Raw genomic sequence first — 19,540 nt, 5'->3', positions numbered from 1 at the left:
AGATAAAACCGAAAATTTTTCTGCTGAAGGCAAAAGCCAAAATGTTTTCCAAATTTCACAAAAACTAACTGTCGACTTTTATCACTGTTTACCAGTAATCTTGGTAAAGTACCACTTCCTTTCTTCTGAAAATATTAGTGCACCAGTTCTCTTCAAAACAGTAGACCACTACTTTCCTTCTCCTGAGAACAGTAGTGCACTAGTTCTCTTCAAAACAGTAGACCACTACTTTCCTTCTCCTAAGAACAGTAGTGTTTCAGTTCTCTTCAAAACAGTAGAGCACCGGTTTCCTTCTCCTGAGAACAGTAGTGTATCAGTTCTCTTCAAAACAGTAGAGCACCAGTTTTCTTCTCCTAAGAACAGTAGTGTATCAGTTCTCTTCAAAACAGTAGAGCACCGGTTTCCTTCTCCTGAGAACAGCATTAGTAGTGCACCAAATACAAATTCTCCTCGGAACAGTTTCTTTCTCCTGGGAACAGAAGAGCATAAGTGATTCAATGATCCGTTTCCTCTCCTGTTGATAACTTGGAGCAACAGATTCCTTCTCCTGAAGACAATGTTTCACTGGAATTCGATTAAGTGCCCTGTCGATATTTTTGACTCCTGTTAACAGTAACGTGCTCGTGCCCGTCTCCAGAATGGTAAAATGCCAGCACCCTCCTCAAGAGAACAATGTCAATAACCTTCTCTGGATTTCTACAGTTTTACAGTTCTACAGTCCCATAGGTATGCAAATGTAAATAAACCTCTCAAGCTCACATCCAAGTAAACTACCTCTTCTATCATACTAGAAGACGTTTGGGACTGTTTCTTGGATTACTTGGGAACAGAGAGAGGCAAAACCATTAATAGTAATATTTCCTTCAAATTTCACTGTATTGTGGCAGTATTTTCGGTAATATCTAGTGAATTTGTAAACCGATAAAAATATATTTTATCTAGATAAACAGATAACTTGCACATTTCGGGGAATCAAAAGATAGTTTTATTGAGTTTTGAGTGTACTCGACAAAATTGCATCTATATTTGGGACCAAATTGTACAGCTGTAGATATATTTTATCAAGTGGGTCCGCCAAAAATGGAAAATATAGAATATCAAATGAACTGATCAGACTGGAAAAGTTCTAATTTATTTAAATTGAAAAAATGAATCCTGTGTATTTGATAATCGTCTAAAGACTAAAACATTGCTTATTATTACAGCTGAAGTTCAGTTTGCTCTTTACGGGACAGATGGTAAACCGAGCAATGGAAGCGCTGGAGTTGTTTTGGTCAAAGTGCTTAACCGGGTTTGACTACTAATTTGTTTATATCTTTATATTGTATTATTGTAACTGTCTTTCTGGAAGTAACTAATAAGGCACCGTAAACGACTATTTACGTGTATTTTAAAACGTGTTTAACTGCACCAGCTCAAGAAATAAAAATGTGCATCCAAAAACATTGAGAGAGATTGGAAATGAAAATTGTTCATGAACATTTATAAAATTGTCACTAAAAGTAAAAACATTGATTTTCAGCACAAATTGTGTTTCCACATAATACTTTAACGTTATTTGGCCTAGTCGAACAAAAACATATATATGTATCTAAAATGTTATAATATTTTTCAAATGTTTTTGTTTTCAGACAGTAACTGTCTCCCCGTCGAACTTCTCAGACTACAAAGCAAATGTCATGTGCAAAGAGCTTGGTTATAATTATGCTGAGGATTGGTTTGAATTAGATAACTCGTACTTTTGGGATGCGATAGAAGCCTGGTAAGTAACGCTATATTTAAAACTATTTTACAGCTTGTCACAAATTTTGTGACGATGCTAAACAATGTGTTTCTGTTAACGCGGGAAGCTTGACTTAGTATAGTTTTGATTATAATTTAATTTCAATTATCCATCAATGAATAAAGTTTGTAAACGAGCAAAATTTGAGTTGCTTCAAAATACGGCCTCCTTTATCCCTAATAGTATGTAACATTCAAATATCAGATAAAATTCAACCTAAACTTGAAAACTGCTCCCACAAAAAGTAATTAAAACCTCGTTCAAACAAGCGCCGAATTAGAGTTCTGCACATATAATGTTCTCATAAAATTAAAATTCTTAACATAGGAGCAGTGTATTAGATGATGAACAAGAACCTTGGAGACATAGAGTGATGACAAATATAGCTTGTGATGAAACTGAAAGTGATTTCGATAACTGTGCTTATTCCTTGGAGATCAGGCAGGGTCATATATATGATTTTTATTCATTGGGACTTCTTTGCAATATACAGCCCGGTAAGTCCTTCATATGTTATATTTATCTTAGCGTATTTCTTTTAATTTGTTGTGTCAAATAAACATTAAAGAAATGTAACAATGGAAATGCGACACTTATTTTCAGTCTATTCTTATTTTCACCTTATTTTCGGCTGAAAATGATTTCCACACTGGTTTAAAAGCAAAATTGATATCGTTATTTCTCATACAATTATTTCAGGAGCGTGTACCATTGCCGAAACTAAAGGATTTCTGAGAAATGTTTGTCAAAAAGACGCACATTTTGAAATCATTGAATGCTACGATTCGGCCTCACAATATTACGTATATTTTCCACGTAAGCGACTGAATTCAACAAACAATTTCCCTCGCGAGTGTGTAACAAAGATCTGTTCTGACGATCCTCGTGTATATCAAGGTTGTACCAACAAACTGACCATGAACGCACAAGAAAACATTTCTGAATCTTTATGTAGCACATATTTTAAGAAAGAGATTGGGGAAGTAACACCTAAGATTTTTACCCTTTACAAAGCAAATATAACTCTATCGGATTTTAGTATTGCTGATGTTACTACATGTAATGGATTATGTGAAGATCATAGTTGTCTTGATGAAGCGTTGTGTAATGGTCATCGTTATGGTATATTTTGTGTGAACATCACAAGTAACAATAATGTGACATATATAAGAACGGAACAAATATGTGATAGCAGACTTGATTGCGAAAGTGGTGAGGATGAAATCGATTGTTCCGTGTACAACCATCATATGATAGATCTATATACTGGTAGGAATGGTTTATTTGATATAACACCTTATGGAAACAGTGTCATAAATTACGGGGATTATGAAGAAAACGTTGCCTATCAAAAACTATATGAAGATGTCAAAAAGAGCAAACAATGCATTCCAGAATGGTGGGTCTCATGGGATATAGAATCATCAATCTCATACCGGAGGCTTTCCAATTTCACCAGATGTTCTGCGCTAATAATCTATAACCCGTTGTATGTTGCTGAATTATTAACTCGATATAAGAAGCACGTTGATAAAATTCTGTATGCACCATACTGCAAATTCTATATGGACCAAACTAATTGTACGGACCCAATGAGAGGAGTAGTGCGGTGTATGATTGACGGATACCCATCTACGGTGTCTAAATTTGCCACCTGCGTTCAGAAGCCAGGTTTGTGCGATGATGGATTCGACAGCTTATGCTTGAGAACCACTCGCTCTTGTAATGTCCATAAGCATCGATTATGCAATGGAATTTCGGATTGTTCCGATAAAAGTGATGAAACATCTAAGATCTGTGACATAATGACTTTGTCTACATGTTCCCGCAGATATCGCCATAACACAAAACTTTCTATACCCATCTCTTGGCTGATGGACGGAAGTAAAGACTGTCTAAACGGAGAGGACGAAACAGAGATGTGGCCAACATGTGGAATCGGCAGATTTTCTCGTTATGTGCCTGACAGTAGTAAATGTGAAGATGTTTACATCTGCAGCCCTAGATCATACAATTTTGTTACGTTCCAAGATCTGTGTAACGGTCATGACATTTGTGATCATGCAAGAGTTTGTGGTCAGACTAAATCATCCAAACATATTTTCACGAACCCCATCGTCATTGGAAAAGCAAAGCCATTGGAATTTCTAATGCATTGTGTTGCTGGAGTGAGTAAGAGTTTAGGTCACTATATATCACAATGTGTCAAAGAATATTTCTTGCCAGTCTCTATTTTTGGACTCAACGGTATACCAACGATAGTTTTACCAAAGACCATCGTAGACTGCAAAAACGTATATGGAAGAGTGTACGTTTATCTTAGTTGCTTGAAAAGATGCAAAGAGCAGCCTGTTTGTCCATTGCGACCACTTAAATATGACTCTTGTATGATTGATAACCAATACGAGGACAGGGTTTTCACAATAGAGAATAAGAATCGCCTGACCTTTTTGAATAAAAACAAGAAAAGTGGACGATATCAAAATGATATATTTCTCTGCAAAAATGATAAATGTGTCGATTATGACAAAGTTTGCAACTTAGTTGACGATTGTGGTGATAGCTCAGATGAAAAAACATGCATTAACAACTTTTTATGCATATCTTCAAAACGTTTCATTGAAAGGGGCCAGAAATGTGATGGGAAAATAGATTGTGCTGACTACAGCGACGAGTGCAATGAGGACTGTAGAAGAACAATTATTTCAAAACTTTCTCTAAAGGTTTCCAGTTGGGTAGTTGGTTTTGCGGCAGTTATCCTAAACTCTGTCAAACTTTTTAAGAATTTTAGACACCTGGCAACCAGACATTTCACGTCGGCATTGAACAATAAAGCTCTGACAACTGTCATTCATGTTGGAGATTTAATAACGGGACTGTACCTGTTAACCATTGCTATTTTAGACTCAGTCATCTTTGCGGAATCGTACTGTAAAGAACGATTTAATTGGTTATCCAGTGATGGGTGTGCTTTCTTGGGAGTGTTCAGTACATTCGGTGGTCAAATATCCCTCTTTTCGATGACAATTCTCAGCATCTTTAGGGCTATCGGTATCATAAAAGTTCAAAAAATGACCTCCAAATATGCAGGTGCAAAAATGGTCATCATCATCGCGATTATTTCAATTGCATCATTTTGTCTGGCCTATATCCCCTTAATAGTCCGCTATGAGAATATCTTTGTCAATGGCATGACATATAATTCAAAAATTACAATATTTCCAGCATTTGTCACCAAAGACACACACACATTAACAAGATAAACGAATATTATGGACGAATCGCTGGCTCTGTTGTGTACACTTGGGAACAAATCAATAACTTGATAAGCAAAATGTTTTCAAACCAATATGGAGGTATAGGGAGACGGAAAGTTCATTTTTATGGCAATGATGGCGTATGTCTGTTCAAATACTTTGTATCAAGAGAAGACCCACAAAAAGTTTATGTATGGTCAAATCTAATCCTGAATTTTGTGTGTTTCATCATCATAGTTATCTGCTACAGTAAAGTTTTGTTCTTTACAAAGAGCTCAAAGAAACGAGCAAGAAGGTGCAATAATGGAGACCAGAATAGACGCTCAAGAGATAAAGAGGACACCCATCATCAAATAGCTATCATAATCGCGACAGATTTCTTTTGTTGGGTCCCTTTTATGTCGGTGTGTGTGCTGCATTCTTTTGAATTAATGGATGCTGCAGCCTTGTATCCAATATCTTCGATAGTGATTCTACCAATAAATTCGGTGATAAATCCCATTCTATATCATGATTCCATAATCGCGACAGTCAAGTTGACGGTAAATAAATTTAGATATTGGGTATCTCTATTTTACATGTCTTGTGTAAGACGGTGTTCATTATCGATAAACAAAGTGGGTATAAGTATAGCTAACAAATGGAAAAGAGACGTGGAAAGAAACGTCGCCATGACTCCACAATCCGCTCTTAATGAAAATGAGCTGTCAGGACAAGATGAAGAAATCAGAACGTATAATGATAACAAAACTGTCAACAAGGAAGTTCCCACTATTTTGTACAAAAATGATGTTACTATGGAGTCTACTGAAAAACCAGATTTCACTAAAAATAATTTTGCTCCTTTGAATGAAACAGAAATATCAACTGAGAATTCTAAAATATTCCAACAAACAGAATGTTTCCCAAGTAAATTCATTATTATGCATATGATATTGAAAACTATTCCTGAAGAATGCGAAACATCTCAAGACGAGGATTTGAATTCAAAGAATATCTTGGAAATTGAAAAGGATAAAGAAAAAGGCTCGATATCTTTTGTATCAAAAGATCCAGAGGCATGCGATGAAGATCATTTTACCAATGAGAATGGTATTGTTATGATGGAGACTGGAGGATAAGGCTGCGAAACAATCCATAGTATAAGGACAGGGAGACAGCACAACAGAACGAACGGTTAAACTCTTTCAAAAAGGATTCGATGCTGAGGTCATTATATCGGTATAGTAGAGGCTCTTACGGGCAAAAAGACGTGTTTTCTGCTACGAGTTTAGAGACCTAACCGCTAATTGGACACAATAGTATGATGTCTAAGGATCGATAATATGTTAAGAAGTATAAATTTGGCCTTATTAGTCACGTGCTATACCAATGCGCGTTTTAAACTTTGACAGTCTATTACTCTAAGGCAAATAGAGTGATTATATTCATATTTTGTCAGCAATAAGATCACATTATTTTCTGTTTGGTGTGAAAATATGAGCTAGAACGGACATAATCTCGCTGAGTTATAGCTGTTTGAAATTTATGATGAACGCGCGGGTGCCAATTGATAACAACTAAATGCTTTTGCGCGTAGTGCGCGTCGAAAATTTGGCAAAAACGCTTGCGGAGTGACAATATTCAAACTTCGATAAAGTATATGAAGTGGGTACTTCTCGGAAAGGAAACATTTAGGCAAACACGATGTGACTATTTTTGGATTGATTTAATACAACTGCAAAAAAATATTCAAACTTCAAGCAAAAAAGTCAAAATTTTTACCACTTTTTTGCATTTTTACCCCCAAAAAAATAGAGGGATTTTTCAAATTTTTATATCATCTTGTGCGGCTGTGTTATAGCTATCTCCATGCAAGTTTTGCCGACATGCCAACAAAATTAACTTGCTCAAAATATCAAAAAACATGGTTTTTTGACCTATTTTTGGCCCAAAAATCGGTTTTTTGCAATTTTACCCCCAAAAAGTCAGTCCAATCATCTTAAAACCACTTTTGATCGATTCTACGGTCAAAAATACGTCTAGTAAGGTGTATCTGGGGTCCTTAGCGTATCGAGCAGACAATGCCCGTAAGAGCCTCTACTAGAATAGAATAGGAGGTTATAACAACCAAAGTTCTGGTTCAGTAGTAAGTGATTGATCACGAGTTTAAAAAAGTTCAAACTTAATATTCATCAACATAAATAGGTTGCGATAAACAATAAACGAAGCGTCCCATGCGATAAATGAACACCTTATATGACTGATCGATCATCGAGAAATATTGGAAAGATCCTGTCTCAACATTTGCTTAAAATGTTGAATTGGTGGTTTGATTAGCTTGGAGTTTGATTTGCTTGCGTTAGTTCTATGATCATCCCCCTTAAATAATAAATATACTTAATCGTTAAAGGGTTTAATAAATATGGAGAGACAATTACCATTTAAGAGAACCGCGAACTTCTTTTAGCAGACTTAAGTCTAGACAGGTATTGAGCTAAGATGGCAAGTACGTACGGTACGTACCTTTAAATTAGCTGTACGGTACGTACTTTTAAACTTGGGCTGAAAGGTACAGTGCTTGCAATTGCGAAAAAATGCACAAAAACCACGTTCACACGACAATTTCATGGAAGCTGAATTCGCTCATCGCTGCATTTCAATTAATTCCATTAGATTTAGAGCAGTTAATGTACAATACGTGCGCGAAAAAATGTTCCAGAAGGGTTGGACCATGTGACATTAGATTTGGCGCTTTGAACTATGTTGGTTGATAAAGTGGGCAGATGTTGTTTACGCGATTTTGAGGGCATCCTCATTGTGTGAAACAAACTTTAGAGACTACGAATATCTTATGAATAAAAGAAGGCTGAGGCTGAAGCTTCAGCTTGCTGAAAAACTAGTGTTTATTTACTCCAATAAGCACATTAAAATGTGATACTGATTTTATCTGTCACTGCTCGTTAATTCTTAATAATTCATGTTTCTCTTCGACTACTCCCTCAAATAAAATTATTATAATACTAAAGCCAAAGGAACATTGCAAGTAGTAGTACTCCACTGACTTTGAAAAAAGTAAGTTACATTTACATCCCAAAAAAGGCTGTACCCTATAGGGCCTGTACGGTACGTACCTTTAAAAGTAGCTGTACCGTACGTACTTAAAGCCCTGTACCGTACGTACTTGCCATCTAAGGTATTGAGTGGAGAACTATCTTTTTATAAATGTGGGTCATGTTCGTAATAAACGCCAGGATTTCATGGTTACATGCCTATTATTAAAATGAAAATTAATTATTTGTCGTGCTATTTTTCGCAGGACTATTCGCCATTTTCGTATTTTTTTCATAACTCAAAAGTACTAAGTTAAAATTAAACATTTTTGATCATTCACGTATGATGTTGGAGGGCATCACATTTGGTAAACATTGTATTACTATAAATGTATTATTATTGCTAGTTCTATTATTCATTTACACATGTTTATTGTTTCTATCGAAGTAAGCAAAATTAGGCCAGCACGTGGCCAAAATCAGTTTTTGGCAAGTTTTGCCGACATGCCAACAAAATTAACTTGCTCAAAATATCAAAAAACATGGTTTTTTGGCCTATTTTTGGCCCAAAAATCGGTTTTTTGCAATTTTACCCCCAAAAAGTCAGTCCAATCATCTTAAAACCACTTTTGATCGATTCTACAGTCAAAAATACGTCTAGTAAGGTGTATCTGGGGTCCTTAGCGTATCGAACAACGCCAGAATTATAAATTTTACAGCATACGTTGTATATAAAACGCAGAATTAAAATTGAATTTTAAATGATCTAAATCAGTTTACTCTCAGCAAAATAGGAAAAAAGTTCTGCTACTAACTGCTGCAAACGGCGCGCGCAATGCAAGCAGTTAGTAGCAGTTAGTAGCAGTTAGTAGCAGTTAGCAGCAGTTAATAGCAGTTAGCAGCAGTTAGTAGCAGTTAGTAGCAGTTAGTAGCAGTTAGCAGCAGTTAATAGCAGTTAGTAGCAGTTAGCAGCAGTTAGTAGCAGTTAGTAGCAGTTAGTAGCAATTTCTTTGCACTATGGCACCCCTGTAGCTACCCTGATCATTATAATGAGTCGAAAATATTTTTTTCGGTTTTCGAAGTTCAATATACGATTTTGGACTAGAGGGTTCCCCTTTGTAATGCGATCTCGGAAGGCAAGCCCCCCCCCCCCCCCCCCCCCCCCACCCCCATGGAGTATTTTGATGGTCTGTTGTATGAAATATATTGAACTATTAAACTCTAGCCCTAACAATGTATATCATAATACTAGGACAATCACCACACCGGGTTCGAACAGGCAACCTCTCACTCCTGACACGCACAATTCTTACATCTTTTTGTCAATTCTCTGCCAGAACCTATACTCTGTGTCCCATTTCTTGTGTCCCATCCTGAGTCAAAACAGCATAACTGCAGAGGTATGCAAAAAGCAGCGGTCTGAGCGGAGTGAAGCCGCAGTCTCGCCACCCGGCCGGCCCGCGGTGTCAGTCCCGCCACTAGCCCGGGTAGATATTGTAAAATTTACTACACCTTATACCAACACTCCCTGTGCTACTTCCGGGAGAGTGAGCTGCGAACTCAGTACACGACATGTACAATGTAGAGAAATACATGTTTTAGGATATACATTTAACTCTGCAGCCACATCAGTCGCAAATCAGGACACTGACGAATCCTCAGGTAATGATACTGGCAAACAAAGCTCGTCTGACTCCACGAGTTCTAACACCTCACAACGACTCAGAGTCACCAGTAGAAAACCCATAGGAAATCGTGCAAACTACAGTAAACTGATAGGAGACGATAATGAGGAAGATGATGATGATGGAGATGGTCCGAAAAAGAGTAAACAGAAGATACTCAGTCAGTGTGAAACAAATACAGATGTCAAAACCGAGGATAAACGCGATAGCAACAAAAAACGTGTAAGTTTACCCGGTAGATTTGAAACCTCAAACAACATCAGTATCAACGAAAAATCAAACGTCAGCATGGTGTCTGAAAAATCCTTTTTCAAAATACTTGGATTCGCCAACAACTGGGTTTTCGGCAACAGTGCTGACACAACCACCATCTCTGAGACAGATGGCGATCATCTGCTCACCCCACTGAAAAGAGATTGTCATCTCCCCGTGGTTTCACCACTCACTGAAGAAACCCCGACGACCGTCAGTGAGTCTCTCAAAAACAAAGTAATAGAATTCATCGAAAAGGATGATGATGAACAAGATTCTGGGAACAGAACACCACCCTCCCCTCTTTATCAAAACCAAATAGCACGACTTGATATCACAAAGTCCTGGCCAACCCCGAGCATTCACATAACTCCAGCCAAGAGACCAAAGTCAGAAAATGATGAAGAAATCGATGGCTACTTCACAGGCATAGGAGCCCCTGAGATCACCCCACTGCCCATTCACTCGGGCAAGAAACGGATGTTGCTATCCCCTTACGACTCCCGTTTCAGTCGAATCCGACCGAGATCGAGATCAGTAGGCCCATACCCCCCTGCTGAAATTGTGAAGAAACGTCTTCGGCTAAAGGTCGACAAGGAGTTATTTAATGCAACACCTGTGCGGAAAAGGTCCCCATCAGAATCTGACATTAACTTTGCTGAATCATTCTCTATTCCAAAACATGAACTAGGCTGTATCAGAATTAACGAGGAAGGATACCATGATTGCTCTGCTGGGAGAGAATCTCTGATCCACATCAAACACGACTTCCTAAATGGAGACTCCAACCTCACCCCGGCGAGCCTAGTCACTATACTGGAAAATACGCTAAACAGGAAGAGCTACCCGATGGGTGGCACTACAAGTGAAGACCTCAAACTGAAAGCTGACCATAAACTGGGCCATCAATCGATCGCAGTAATATGGAACCAAGAGGTTGTGGACTCAATTACAAACAGGATATCCGCTCAAGAACAGCGCAGTGATCTTTGTCACAAGGAAGCTGTCACAGACCCACTCCTCTACCTACTTGCAAAGCTTAATGCACACTACCAGCAAATAGATATAAAGAAGACATCCCCAATGTTCAACTCTCTCGAAATTATCAGTATGGAAGGCAGAAACTTCAAGATAGACCTCAGTGAAACAGATAGAGGACTTGGAGACCCAATGATCTGTTTGCACATGGGGAGGGAGCGTGCGTTGAATATCATACCAAAGAAGCTAAACATCGCAATGATGGATGTCTTCGACGTGCAACTGACCAACCTTGCCGTTATATCTGCCCTGCCAAAAACTACCGAAAGCATGCTCATCAGCCTAGCACGCGAAAATGCACTAGAAGCTGACATCCTCGACTTCCACATAATTGTTTCACCTAAACACCATACCTTACGAGAAGAGGATAACGTTCCAACTCAACTACAGCGACGAGAATTCAATACAGACTGTAAAGTAATTGAAACTGGAACTCAATTAACAAAAGATGTAACCGCCATGGAACAAGCTGAAAACCCGGCCGCTAGTGACGAGCTGAATGTGTCAGTAATGGTGGCAGATACACAAGTCACTAAAGATGAAGGATCTGACCAATCCGAAACCAGAGAAGAGCTTCCGAATCATCACCAATCCCCCGCAACTAATGATGAACAGAATGAATTGCTGACAGAGACCCAACTCACTAAAACTGAAAACTCAGGTTCTGCTGAACAACGAGACAATGCTTCGAAAAAGGAGGCTTTCGTAGAACCACAAAAAGCTCTCACAACTAATGTCTTCCTTCAAGAGAAAACCTGCGAACTCATTATTGAGGGACAAAAATCAGCCGCGATTAAGAAGTGGCTTAAATTCTGCAACCTAAAGTCCCAAGGCAACAATTTGAAAAATCAGGCCTCCCTACTTCAGCTCGTAAAGCTGGTAAATCAACAACAAGCCCAAGCTTCCAAATCGTTCATCTCAGGAATGGTAGAGAAAATGAAAGGTTCCTTGATTGACGGTGAACTCTTTCACTTGGGATTAGACTCTAAAAAAACTGCATCTCTGACGGATGCAGCTAAGAAAAAGCTTCTCAGAGAACGAATACTAGATACCCAAGAAGGTCGAGCCCAAAGCAATGATGAAAAGACCTCCAAGCTTCTACCAACCATGCTGAGTGATAGCTCAGATGGTATCAGCTCGCAAGAAGATAGCGCAGATGAATGGGAAACACCAGCAGAAAACTCAAACTCAGACGTAAAACTGAAAGAGTTCGTAAAGAAAAAAAAGGCACCCATTACTTCTAAAAACAAGCGCGCAAAAAAGAAAAAGGAAACATCTAAAGTTGGTACATCTACAGGATCTAATCAAACTGATACTTTGGTGAACTGCGACTCTTGTAAGTCCATAACAGAAGGCCCTCTGAAGGTGCTCCAGGAATGCCTACTTCGACTACAAGATGACATATGTAAGCAAAATGCAATCATCGAAAATCTTGCGATCCGAACCAGAACAATGCAGGAGCAACACGCCAACCCAAAAACTCCCCCGCCAAACAAAAGATTAGAAGCAAACAACAAACTAATATTCGAAACTCTCAATACCCAGCAAACTTGTTTGGACACAATTACAGACTCTCTCAGTAAAATGAAAAAAGATTACACTAAAACGAAAAACAAAATCGACGCCCTAGAGCCGAATGTGCAGAAAACGAAAAAGAGTGTAACTACTGACCTGATGAATCCCACAACTAAGGTCAATAATAATGCAACATCTTCTCCGCAAGTTGCTAAACGAGAATGCATACCAGAGTATGCAGAAACCTCACAGCGTCAACAAACAATGATACTTTGTGTACTAGCAGCGTTGTGGCGTGACAACCAGGAACTGAAATCCTCCTTAAAAGAAATGAGAGGAATGTCCACCAAAGACAAATCTTTCGATCAAGCTAAAAGCAAAGCTGGAATAGAAAAGGAAAAGTCCTCAAACAACAATGGGGCTCAAAAAACCAGAAGCACTAATGAATTGAATAACATGAAGCACCACAACACAGAGTTGTCTTCATTTAGTTCAACGGCCAAGGAACCACAAAAGGATGCTTGTGCTATGACGGAAAACTCAGGAATCTTCAGAATCGCGGAAAAGGACCTCCCTCAAACTACCAACACATCAGAGAAAATAATCCTGAACAGCACAAAAACTAAGGAAAACAAAAAGAATGACGCCCCACCTGATGATTCGACAGATTGGAATATGTCAACAAGCTCTGATTCGAGAAAACATCTACTTCCCAATCCTAAGACAAACCAGCTGAGGAAAACAAACATCCTAACCAACTGCAAAGCTAATCTTCCGTTTACTGGACCAAAGAGTAGTCAAAGCAAAAAGTTCAATACACACAAATGTCTCATTGTGCATGATGCTTACTTTGACAAATTCGAGCAAGACAAATTCTCACGAGTCTTTGACATCAGCCGTCTAAAAGAAAAATCTGCTGAATCTACCATCAAGAACGGAAATCTGATTTCACGGATCAAGGCAGTCAAACCAGAAACTGTAGTTATTCACGTTGGTTTCGGTGACGTGCTGTGTAACACAGAAGGCAACATCATAACAAATAACTTTAAAAAGATCATTTACAATGTTCTAGAGAATACCTCAACCAAACTATGTGTTTCGCTTATGATACCAGTACCAGGATACCCTGAAACCAATAGTAGACTACGGCAGATCAACAACACCTTAAGGGAATTTATATCCTGCGAAAGAACCTCCCACAAGTATAAGGATCGCCTATTTACAACCAACAACGACTCTCTAGGAGGATACATAGAAAGAAAAATCGATGACAATGGAAAAGCAAGTATCCAACTTAGTGAACGTGGACAATCTAGGCTTTGGCTACGTCTCAGAGACAGTCTGCAGCGCTCGGTAGGAATCCAAACACCATCAAAACAAACAAACAACAGAACCCTACGGAACGATTCACTACATGAATAACGATCACAAGAAAAGGCATAGTGAGGTAGAATACAAAAACTGTGATTTGTCGATCCTCTCCTGGAATATTCACGACATTAATCACCAAACCCTTGGGAAGAAAACGGATCAAAATGAATTCACCAGAATTCTAACCAGCGGTTTAATTTTCTGCCTCCAAGAAACAAAAGGGAATGTCGAGCTTCCCCAGTATAAATGCTTTAACAAACTAAGGTCTGACTCACGATCAGGCGGTCTCTGTATCGGTGTTCACAGATCTATTAGTGAATTTGTGAGGCCTATTATGTGTGAATCACAAGACATCTTGGCTGTAAATATCTCAACTACAGCTACTGGGCTCAGCAAGGACCTAATGCTTATAAATGTGTATGACTCTCCTCCCAACTCATCTTACAAAATAAAAAAGCTCGCATTGGGCTCGGATGTAGACACAATGGGGCATACTCTTGAATTCATTGCGTCACTTAAGACCAAAGCGATACTTCTAGTTGGGGACTTCAACGCAAGAACAGGTAACCTTAACGCAGATGAAGCGGTTCAACCCTGCAATGAGGAATTCACAACAGGTCAAATCGAGTCCTACCCTTCTTACCACAAACAACGAGCAAGCAGGGACCCTGTCATCAATGACCGGGGTAAAAAATTTCTAGACTTAATTCAGAGCTGTAATATGTCTATCCTAAATGGATCCACTCTAGGTGACATATTTGGCGAATCGACGTCACACCAATACAATGGAACTAGTATTGTGGACTACATGGCATTATCAAACGACACACGACATGTAATCAAACATTTCAAAGTCCTTGAGCTCTCCGACCTATCAGACCATCGGCCGCTGCTGTGCTCTTTGAAATCAACTCAGAAAATAATAGAATCTGAATCAGCTCTCAACCTTTACGATGATGTACAAGAAAAGGTGCAGTGGAATGGTGAGCAATCAGCAAAAGAATACAAAGCAAGGCTCCTTAAGCTAAGTACGCTTAAAACTATCTCTGACCTTGTTGACGAAGTATGTCATTCTGAAGAAGACGTCCACAGTCTTAACCTTCGATTAACCAGACTCCTTGTGGACATCAACAAAGATGTAGAGGGTCCCCGAAAAAATCATAACACCAAGAAACGCAAGCCAAGAATCCAGGCCAAAAATCGCTGGTTCGATGCAAAATGCATCATACTGAAACGAGAAGTCAACAAGCTTGCCAGAAAATATGGAAAACAGCCTAGAAACGATGTTATACGCATTGAGTACTACGCTAAGAAAAAGGAATACAAGCGTCTCATCAAGCATAAAAAATACCTGTTCTACAAAGAAATCAATGAAGACATCTTGCAAGACGGGCATATCTCATGGAAGGACTTCAATAAACTTAAAGATGCCAATAAAGAAGAGTCGGTACTTGACCTCTTCGATACAGAAAACTTTTATAAATTCTTTAAAGATCTGTACAAGACCAAAACAGTACCTAAAGAATTGGTGAAACCGTATGATGAAAGTGAAATCATCATCGACACTGAAATCCTCAACAGAGATATCGACCAGGAAGAAATGAAGAAAGGCATCAAATGCTTACAAAATGGAAAGGCAGCGGGTATCGACTTAATTCTTAATGAGTTCCTCAAAACATCGACGGACGAAGTTGTGAAACTCATTCAAAAACTCTTTAATGAATGTCTTAAGTTTGGTGTATACCCTTGGAACACCACTATCGTTACCCCTCTCCACAAAAAAGGTTGTCCACATGACCCGGATAACTATCGAGCAATCGCCGTGGGCAGCAATTTGGGCAAGTTATTTTCAAATATTTTGCTCAGTCGACTTCTCGAATTCAGAGCTGTACATTGCCCCGAATCACAGAACCAGAGAGGATTTTGCAAGGGGGCCCAAACCTCTGATCATATTTTCACACTTAACTCCTGTATTGAAAAATATGTAAAAGTCCAACGGAAAAGAATCTACAGCTGTTTTGTAGACTTTCAGAAAGCGTTCGACACGGTATCAAGAGAAGCACTTTTGTACAAACTAAATAAGCTTGGTATGCAGGGGCGGTTTTTTGATTGCCTCCAATACATGTACAGAAACTCAAAAGCAAGGCTTAAAATGGTTAAAAAGCTCTCGGCTTGTTTTGACGTTAATGCAGGCACAGAACAGGGCCACCCCTTGAGCCCAGAACTCTTCAAATGCTATATCTACGAACTCTCCCTCCAGATTAACGCCCTACCCGGAGTGGAAAGTCCCCAACTCAACAACCAACAGATTACTCACCTGCTTTGGGCGGACGATCTGGTCCTGCTGGCCCTTAACAAGGTCAGTCTTCAGCTAATGATTGACCAACTCCACATATTTTGCACTAACTGGGGATTGATTGTTAACATTAAGAAAACTGCGGTCATCGTCTTCAATCCCTCAGGAAGGCAGTTACTCGAGAGTAAAACATTTACCTACGGCAGAAGTATTGTAATCCCCTCGGTCAAAAGCTACTGCTACCTAGGTACTCATTTCACAATATGTGGCAGTATGAAACTTAACCAAGAGCAGCTCAGGATCAAAGGACTTCGAGCATACTTCTCCCTGAAAAAGACGGTTGATCTCTCCTCTATTTCTAAAGAGGCTGTGTTCAAACTCTTCGATGCCCTTATACTTCCTGTCGTCTCATACGGTAGCCAGGTGTGGCTCCCCTATACCAACATTCTCAGCAACATCTGCCAGAAGAAAACTCAGTCTGACAAAGACACACTCAGTCAATTAGCGTATGACAGCATCGAGCGCCTGCATCTCTCGCTGCTAAAATGGACGACTGGGGTCAACAAGAGAACTTCAAATATCCCGATATGGGGAGACACAGGAAGATATCCCCTTGGAATACAACTGACTAAGCTCTTTCTTGACTTCCACAACAGGCTCGTCCTCCTTGACAGAAAAAACTCACCACAGATTGTTCGCCATGCTTTTGTAGAGCAAAGAAACCTAGAGCTGACCTGGTTCCGAACATCGAGAGCGCTGACCGACGCATTTGACCCAGGAGCAATTAAACGAACAATTGTCTCGAAGAATGTTCCCATGCCGAACAGCCAACTCGTTCGGAGTAGAATGAGAAATTGGTTCCAAGAAAAGTGGGAAAAAGCTCGACTTGAAAATAAAAAGCTTACATTCTACAACGAAGTCAAAAGCAGCTTTGGATTAGAACCATACCTGTCTCTACCCAATCACAAGAAAACCCGATGTACCACATGGCTGAGGACAAGCTCCCACAAACTTAATATCGAGACGGGGCGATATGGCTGGAAAAACTCAAGCATCTTTTACAGAGCTTGCCACTTCTGCTGCAGCTCAGACAGAATCACCATAGACCTCCTGAACGAGCTCCCGTTTAGTGACATCATTAAAGAAGACGAAGTCCATTTGCTTAAAGAATGTCCTGTCTACAAGGAGATCAGACAAAGAAACAGCACAAACCTTCACAACATACTCACAAATAGTCAATTCAGTAAATTATTTAATGAGGATTACATTTTGGAGACCAGAAATTTTGTTTATAATCTATTTCGTGAAAGATTTCCTAAAAGTAAGCTATGACTTAGTATCCTTATTTCGTGCACACTTTGAATCCATTTAATTATTTATTTAAGATATTATGTTTTTTTGTTGTTTGGTTTCATTTAACTGATTGGGATCTGACACATGTAATTTTGTAATGATCTTTCTAATTTCTAATTTCTAATTTCTAATTTCTATGAATTATAGAAAACGTGATATTTGGCCCACAGATTTGATGGAAAATACGCAAATTTTATTCTCGGATTCAAAGGAAAATGCGCAATTTGACGCGGAGAACTGACAAAATCGCGATTTGTCGTGAGGCCAGGATCTGAAAAATCGCGATTTGTCTAAATATTTAGAATTTCAGTTCAGGCATATTTGATATAGGACTAGAAGTACTTACAGTTCAGGTACACCCCCCCCCCCCCCCCCCCCCCCCCCCCCCTTCCACCTTGCAGCTCCACTTATATATCTTTTAAAAACTTAATTATCATCCTTGCTTTGACATGCTACTTGTACATAACTACACAATATATTATACTATACTACTACTACACACTTCCTATATTGGAGTTCATTATAGATGATAGTCAGGGTTACATAACTCTCTGTGTCTCTCAATATTATGGTTGCCATGGTAACACTAATCTTTAAAGAGGACAGATGGTATCACATTACATTCTTTCAGTTTACTGCTTTCAACTTAAATTCGAGTTTTAGGACTTGCTGTTTTTGATTTTTGTAGCACTGTTTATTCTACACTGAGTCTACAGCATTTAATAAATTCTTAACAGCATTTAATAAATTCTTAACAGGGGAGGCGGCTGAAAGAGAGACAGGGTTGTGTGTTTTGGTATTCTTGACAAGGGGGGGGGGGGGGGGGGGGGTGTCTAGTGTATAATACTATACCGATAGTTCGAGTACGCCCCCATTCCTGACCATGGGTTTAACTTCTACAGCCGTTCCATGTGATCCTTTACCTCCTGCTGAGAACGCCTTTGGAAGTTGGGCTGTTTGCTCTGTCCACTGCCCATATCTCTACAAGTTATCAATATTTACATTAATGTAAAGTGATCTACAACTCTGTGAGTTATCAGTATTTACATTTTACATTAATATAAAGTAAATACAATATCCAACTTGAAAATGCGGGTAAAAACTAAATAGGTTTCCGGCTAGTTGCCAAGCAACTGATCTTGCAGTAAGTAACCACGGGTTACGGTACCACAAAATAATGAGCCTTTCCATCGGCTATAGTTTAAACGCAGGTACTAAACAATAAAGAGTTTGATAATAGACATCACACAAAGAAGAAGAAGACTGCATTTGTCACGCAATTATAACGAAGAGAAGTAATGCATATTAGTACGTCTCACTGTAACGATGGGACTAGGCTTTATCAGTGCTTCAGTGGCGCACTTAACGTAATTTAATTTGTGTTGGAGTCCTGGGAGCGTGATCGTGCGCCGGCTGATGATTCCTTACTTCCTTACTTGATAGTAGATTTAACAGTTGTTTATTGTACAGCTTATGATTCCTTACTTGATAATAGATTTAACAGTTGTTTATTGTACAGATTACAGATTATGTTCGGCCTGTGCAGGAAGATGAGGCGGGGTACGGAGGAGAGAGCTGACGACAAGCTGATCACTACTGAGAAGTAAGTCAGATAAGATCAAGTGATATACGTAACTTACGGGCCATCTACTTAGGACGTCCGGCAAATAGGAAGGGGGGGTGGTTTTGGAATTTCGGACAAATCCGGACAAGGGGGGGGGGGGGGGGTTTCTGAAAAACCGGATTTGAGTTGGTTTTATTTGTACTCTTAAAAGTAGCTGGAAATTCGGACGTCCGGGGGAGGGGGTGGTTTTTAAAATTCGGACACACCCGGACAGGGGGAGGGGGTGGTCTGAAAATTTGCGATTTTGGCGGACGTCCTAAGTAGATGGCCCCATACTTGATAAGATCACGTCTTGATATAAGTAACTTGCTTGATAATATCACTTGATATACGT

At 39.2% G+C, this 19,540-nt stretch overlaps 1 protein-coding gene across 1 annotated transcript; it reads left to right on the top strand.

The window, feature by feature from the left end:
• The first annotated feature begins 638 nt into the window (after window positions 1–638).
• Window positions 639–13,984, top strand: LOC134824771 (uncharacterized). Its single transcript, XM_063836747.1, has 5 exons — window positions 639–726; window positions 1,206–1,291; window positions 1,632–1,762; window positions 9,325–9,917; window positions 10,140–13,984. Exons 1-5 carry the CDS (start codon window positions 639–641, stop codon window positions 13,982–13,984), a joined length of 4,743 nt encoding a protein of 1,580 aa, XP_063692817.1.
• Window positions 13,985–19,540: the final 5,556 nt, after the last annotated feature.

The sequence above is a fragment of the Bolinopsis microptera genome, chromosome 13 (assembly GCF_026151205.1).
Source record: "Bolinopsis microptera isolate Bmic1 chromosome 13, MBARI_Bmic_1.0, whole genome shotgun sequence".
Classification (NCBI taxonomy): Eukaryota; Metazoa; Ctenophora; class Tentaculata; order Lobata; family Bolinopsidae; genus Bolinopsis; species Bolinopsis microptera.
The sequence above is the reverse complement of the archived record's forward strand: the minus strand, read 5'-3'. Positions and strand labels throughout refer to the sequence as shown.

Excerpts from the sequence above, each read along its gene's own strand:
- LOC134824771 (XM_063836747.1), top strand. The coding sequence starts at position 639 with ATGGTAAAATGCCAGCACCCTCCTCAAGAGAACAATGTCAATAACCTT. Across the intron at positions 727-1,205 it reads ACAGTTCTACAGTCCCATAG|CTGAAGTTCAGTTTGCTCTT; the intron begins GTATGCAAATGT and ends TTATTATTACAG. Across the intron at positions 1,763-9,324 it reads TGGGATGCGATAGAAGCCTG|GACAATCACCACACCGGGTT; the intron begins GTAAGTAACGCT and ends TCATAATACTAG.